Raw genomic sequence first — 5,877 nt, 5'->3', positions numbered from 1 at the left:
TGATTTAAATATTAAATTGACAGAGCTAGATGAAATGATAAAGCTAGAAAATGAAAATAAATGTAAAATACTTAATCATGTAATCTCCAAGTAAAATCTAGAGGAAATATTGCTCAGAGAATAATTTACAAAATAAAAATGGTTGTCATATAAAAATAAAAATTACAGTTTCACATTATCGTCTCTAAAATTAAATATTCAACAAAAATTAATCCTCTAAATTTGATTTACATAATTTATTTCTGACAATAAATTAATCGACTTCTTTGTATTTTGAATTTTTTGACCAGGTTCCATTGAGCTTTTTAAATTATTTTAAATTGTATTTATGTAACACAACGTCCTCTGGTCGTGAAGACTTAAACAAATAATACATCCTAACCTATAATTTTGATCGAAGAGTTTTTCCATATTTTTGTTTTATTCTTGGGAATTTTAACATGGATAATGTTAGTCTGGAAAGTATACAACGAAAAATTAATATGTGCTTTACGATATACGAAAAATATTCGTGGCTTCTAAATTGCTACGTATTGGTAAGACAATATGTTTTGTGTTTTCGGGTAGTAAAACGTAACTATGGACTTCAGGATTTTTTTACGGAGAACCATTGGAACAAAATACTAAAAAACTGGCAAATATCCCTCGGTGACTTAAATTCTGTGGAAATATCGGAACTATTAAATTACGACGAACAAGTGAGGTTAGGTGAAGTGTCAAAATCAGTTTGATCAAAAAACATACAAGTAGGTCTTTACAGGAACAAAATTTTGCCGTTGTCTATATTGGCGTTGAAAACCATTTTAATTTCTTCATCTTTGTCGCGCAAAATGATTGATTTGAAGATAGAAAGTCCCTGTTTTACTCAAGACGAAAAACTCCTAAAATTATTTTGGAAAAATGTTAAAGCCAAGAAGAGACATGAAATATCGATTATGTCCAAGGTTCTCATCATTACATAAGTAGAGCAAGTAAATAGTATATAATTTTAGATTTGTTACGAAACTGCGGTGAAAACTGATTGTTTTTACATTGTTGACATTGGCTCAGGTCTTGGACATTTAAGTCGCTTATTAAACTATGGGTATGGTTTTAAAGTTTGCACCATTGAGGCCCAGGAAGTATTGAGTCAACAAGCGAAGTAAGTATTGGGTGTTGCATAATATTAAGTATTTTTTTAGAATTTTAGATGAGGAATTTGAAACAATATTAGAAAAAAAATTTAAAGGGTGCCTAAAATATCATAAAACCGTCCATATTAACGAAAAAATACAAGCAGATGTAACAGTAAATGAGTTCTTAACAGTATGTGACCTACCATCTGCATCCATTTCAGTAAATTTCAATAATTCATTATTACCCTTTTAGATTATTAAAAATGCTTTTAATGTGGATCATGATGATTTTAAATTTGGAATTGCAGGCCTCCATCCTTGTGGTGATTTAGGAGCAACACTACTTAAGTTATACAATGAATGCAGTAAAGCACAATTTATAAACATAGTGGGATGTTGTTACATGAAGTTATCTACACAGTAAGATTAATATTTTTATAAATCATTGCAAAAGATTGTTTTCAATTTTGATAGGCCCGAGTCAACTCAAGGATTTCCGTTAAGTCAATTTTGCAAAATGAACAATTACAATCTAAGTTATCATTCCCGGGAAATTGCGTGTCATGCCATCGAAAATTATGTTGACAAACTTAAAAAAGACGAATGTTGGCGGTTAAAAATTCATACATATAGGGCGGTTTTAGAAAAAATCATCATTAATAAATATCCGGACTATCACCATTGTGCTTTAAATAACGTTAAGTATACAGAAGATCTCTCATTTAGAAGGTAAATTTGCGATTTCTGTTTTATAACATATTTATATATGATTAATTTGTGTTTGTAGTTATTGTCAAAAAGCTACCAGAAAATTGAATATAGACTTTTCTGAAGACAAATTACAAAGTAACGAAATTGATGAGTTATTAATGCAGTGGAAAAAAGTTGTGGTATTTTACTCCTTGCGACTACTATTTGCTCCTTTAGTTGAATCAATAATTCTTCTCGACAGGCTGCTGTACTTGAAGGAATCTGGTAAGTGCAGCCATCTGTCGGCACCAATCTTATTAAAACACTGAATTGATGTTCTAGGGAGTAATGGAAAAATTGCAGCGGTATTTGATGCGAAAATCTCACCACGAACTCACGTGCTCACTGCCAAAAAAAACTTGTTAACAAATGACAATACCGAAGATTTTTAAGAATGTAACGCCTTGTATATATTTTTTATAAAAAAATTAATAACACTGAATTTGTATTTTCTTAAAAAATAACACTGTTATTTCAAAAAAGTAAGATATCACAAAAGATTTACACATAAACAGTTTTTAATCCAAAATCTAAATTGAGATTGCAGTATTGTCTCAACATCAAATTAGCTTGTACGAAATCTTGACAATTTAGATTAATATATTATGTACAAAAACAATTAAAATGAAAAATATTTCTAATTTGATATCGTAACAAGGCTCTACTTAAATGCGTAATAAAAAAAAACTCGCTACGTCCTGATTTTACTAAAAAATAACATTTTATTATGCAGAAAAACAAGATATAGATTTTATAAGACAACAACTACGCTCTAGATTTTTGCTAACACTATTGCAGTCCTGGAAGGTATGTAAACCTACAACAACATTCGTCAAACTTAATAAAATTGCATTTTGGTCATCTCACCTGGATCGAATTTCGTCTGCCGCAATAACTCTCAGGTTTCGTGAAGTTATGAATGGAAGTATCGATTCTCCCGTGACCTCCGAACTCCACATTGTCGGAACATAACGCGACATAATATTCACCTTCCCCTTCGAAACCCAACTTATAATCGGGAAAACTTTTATTCGGGTGAAAGTTGAAGATGAACAACAAGCCGGCCCTTTCAAACGCAATTACTTTATCATCCTCGTGTTTCCAGCTGACGTAAGCAGGTGGCGCTCGCAACCAACCAAATTTCTCTTCGGCGTGATTCACAGCGGCGTCCCAGGCGTTCAAAAATTTGTACTTGAGCATATCGTCGTCGACGAGATTCCACTGTCTTCGGGCGTAATGGTAAGAGCTGTTGTTACCCGCTCTGGGAAAATCGAGCCACTCGGGATGGCCAAATTCGTTGCCTATGAAGTTCAAATAGGCCTCGCCTCCCAGAGCGTGAGTTACAAAACGAATCATCTTGTGCAAAGCTATTCCGCGTTCGATAATCGGCGAAGAATCGGAGAGTGTGCTCATGTGGGTGTACATTTCTTTGTCCATTAACCAAAACGCGATAGTTTTATCGCCGACGAGGGCTTGATCGTGTGACTCGGCGTAAGCGATATTGGCCTCCATCCAACGTCTGTTGGTGAGGGTGTGGACGATATTCCCGATATTCCAGTCCTCATCTGAGTAGTGCTTGAGTAACTTGATCCACGTGTCTGGGATCGCCATGGCTAGGCGATAGTCGAAACCTAAACACCCTTCGCTAGTAGGGCGACAGGTTCCCGGCATTCCAGACACGTCTTCGGCGATCGTAATAGCGTCATTCTTGAACATATGTGCGACGTGGTTTGCGAGCATTAAATAAACCACACCTTCGGTATCCACCCCCAAGCCGAAATAATCGTCGTAAGTACCACCGAAACCTTGTCCAATCCCGCGCGAGTGATACAACATCGACGTGACCCCGTCAAATCTGAACCCGTCGAACTGATACTCCTCCATGTACCATCTAATATTGGACAACAAAAATCTCATTACCTCAAATTCTTGGTAATTGAACAATCTCGAATCCCACAACGAGTGTTCGCCTCGACCTCCCGCGTGAAAGAAACACGATTCGGTGCCGTCGAATTGGTTCAACCCGTCCATTACATTTTTGCTTGCATGAGAATGAACCAAATCGAGCAAAACGGTCAAGCCGAGTTCGTGCGCGCGGTCGATCAACCGTTTCAGTTCTTCTGGAGTGCCGTAACGACTAGAAACTGCATAAAAACTGGTCACCTGATAGCCGAAACTTGCGTAATATGCGTGTTCCATAATCGCCATCAGCTGGATGGCGTTGTATCCTTGCTTTACAATTCTTGGCAAGATGTTTTCTGTAAAATTGTTGTAAGACCCTACTTTCAGTTCAGAAGTGGCAATTCCCACATGGCACTCATAGATACGAAGACTTTTAGGCCTACTTGGCTTTGCATGTCGAAAAATATATTTCTACAATTATTTATTCAAATTACTGAAATACAATGACACACCTCTCACCTCTGAGCTTGGAGGATTCCAGAATTTATGTTTGTAAATTGTACCTTCAACTTTTGGGGGTTCTACTACATATGTAGCATAGGGAGACAGACGATCTTCTTTTGAGCCAGATTGTGTTTCCACAACAACCTAATATGACATGTTGGTTATTATTTAAAATATTATCATTATATTATTTTTAATTAGAGGAAGTACCTTCAGTTCTGATAAATGTGATATGGCACAAGAACCATCTCTGTTAGGTGGTATAATAAGTTCCCACTTTCCATACTCTTTTTTTTTATATGGATGGCTGTCCCTGTTCCACCCATCTATAAAAAAAAATCACATGCAGTAGTTATTCTTGCAATTTTTACCTTAAAACGTACTAAACTCTCCAGTCAAGAACAGCTGAACAGCTCCAGGAGCCCATTCTCTGCACACTATACTATTATCAGGTTGTACATGAATACCATAATATTTATATCCTTGTGTAAAATTGTCCAAACCACCTCCATTTTCTTCAATAGAATCGAGTAAATCCTTAAAACAGCCATACCTATTAAAATAACGTTGAAAAAGATATGAAACTTTTTATACAAATCTATTTACAACCAAATTTTTTCCTGACCTTCTCAATGTCAAGGAAGTAAAATCACGTTTTTTTACTTACCGACGCCGTATTTCCCTTTCGTATGGTTTAAGATAAGGGTCTCTGGATAATAGGGTGTCGATTTCGGGAACCTCAATTTCCATTGGGTCCAGAGACGAATATTTTCCACCCATTTGTCTTGCAGTGTTTACAAACTAATTTTCTTTCAAGTTCAAAACTAAATGGTTTAAAATTGCTAGATTTACGTTACGTCTCTAATATGGTCGATAAGAAAAGTCAAAATGTCACTGATATTATGAGATTAAGATTCGACTATTTTTGTTTAATTTATTACTTAGGTTTGTATTGAAGGTTAAGATGATTTATTTGACCATATTGACATTTAAATGATCTTTCACGTGCATCAGGACACGAGAATTGGCGAAAACGAACGAAGTTGATTAAATTGATCGGCAGCGCGCGCATTTCAAAAATATTTGAAAATTCAGTGTTATACTCGTATCAAAAATAACAGTTCTCTTAAATTTTTATTACTTCTAATTTATTTATTTACTACTTGATTGTTTTTATTCCCTGTTGTAAATTATAAATAGATGGTTATCGACTTCCAGAGTGACAATTTTGCAGTCTCATATTTACATTTGAAATGTTACAAATTTTAGACAAGTGTAGCTAAAATATCAGTAGTAATTAATTACTTACATCATTTTTTGTCGGCTTCATTTTTGCTCTGTTCTAGTTCTAAAACAACCTACTTTGAAATCACAGCCAGTCTGCTCCTACATTTTACTTTCTAAGACAACATTTTGATGAATCTATTTTGTAAGAATGATAAATATATTCGCTTTGTATTTCAAGTTGTTTTGAACATTCGAAATGGTAATACGAGAAAAATACATATTGAACGTGAAAACAAATAAATGCTCGCGCTGTCGCCCTGACCTAAATTGTGATTCCTAGGGTGGTTGTTTGGTAGGTTGGTATTACGATTGGTACGGT

The 5,877-nt window shown here is 34.9% G+C and overlaps 2 protein-coding genes across 2 annotated transcripts; one reads left to right on the top strand and one right to left on the bottom strand.

Moving 5' to 3' along the window:
* The first annotated feature begins 340 nt into the window (after positions 1–340).
* On the top strand, positions 341–2,307 carry LOC138140418 (methyltransferase-like protein 25B). Its single transcript, XM_069061463.1, has 9 exons — positions 341–536; positions 591–703; positions 761–944; positions 993–1,141; positions 1,182–1,305; positions 1,369–1,535; positions 1,590–1,844; positions 1,903–2,090; positions 2,148–2,307. The coding sequence occupies exons 1-9, from the start codon at positions 441–443 to the stop codon at positions 2,255–2,257; spliced, it is 1,386 nt and encodes a 461-aa protein (XP_068917564.1). The 5' UTR covers positions 341–440; the 3' UTR covers positions 2,258–2,307.
* Positions 2,308–2,561: 254 nt separating this feature from the next.
* Positions 2,562–5,757, bottom strand: AGBE (1,4-alpha-glucan-branching enzyme). The gene is made up of 6 exons (XM_069061460.1): positions 4,939–5,757; positions 4,655–4,824; positions 4,482–4,597; positions 4,287–4,415; positions 2,733–4,238; positions 2,562–2,682 (listed from the first exon to the last, which is right to left on the bottom strand). The coding sequence occupies exons 1-6, from the start codon at positions 5,049–5,051 to the stop codon at positions 2,638–2,640; spliced, it is 2,079 nt and encodes a 692-aa protein (XP_068917561.1). The 5' UTR covers positions 5,052–5,757; the 3' UTR covers positions 2,562–2,637.
* Between the last annotated feature and the right edge of the window lie 120 nt (positions 5,758–5,877).

The sequence above is a fragment of the Tenebrio molitor genome, chromosome X, assembly GCF_963966145.1.
Source record: "Tenebrio molitor chromosome X, icTenMoli1.1, whole genome shotgun sequence".
In the NCBI taxonomy this organism is placed as follows: domain Eukaryota; kingdom Metazoa; phylum Arthropoda; class Insecta; order Coleoptera; family Tenebrionidae; genus Tenebrio; species Tenebrio molitor.
The sequence above is the reverse complement of the archived record's forward strand: the minus strand, read 5'-3'. Positions and strand labels throughout refer to the sequence as shown.

What these genes read in the sequence shown, in the direction of transcription:
- LOC138140418 (XM_069061463.1), top strand. Translation starts at nt 441, where the DNA reads ATGGATAATGTTAGTCTGGAAAGTATACAACGAAAAATTAATATGTGC. An exon ending in AAATATCGATTATGTCCAAG is followed by an intron (nt 945 to 992) that starts GTTCTCATCATT and finishes ATATAATTTTAG; the next exon opens with ATTTGTTACGAAACTGCGGT. An exon ending in TACATGAAGTTATCTACACA is followed by an intron (nt 1,536 to 1,589) that starts GTAAGATTAATA and finishes CAATTTTGATAG; the next exon opens with GCCCGAGTCAACTCAAGGAT.
- AGBE (XM_069061460.1), bottom strand. Translation starts at nt 5,051, where the DNA reads ATGGGTGGAAAATATTCGTCTCTGGACCCAATGGAAATTGAGGTTCCC. An exon ending in GTTCTTGACTGGAGAGTTTA is followed by an intron (nt 4,598 to 4,654) that starts GTACGTTTTAAG and finishes TTTTTTTTATAG; the next exon opens with ATGGGTGGAACAGGGACAGC. An exon ending in GGAATCCTCCAAGCTCAGAG is followed by an intron (nt 4,239 to 4,286) that starts GTGAGAGGTGTG and finishes AAATAATTGTAG; the next exon opens with AAATATATTTTTCGACATGC.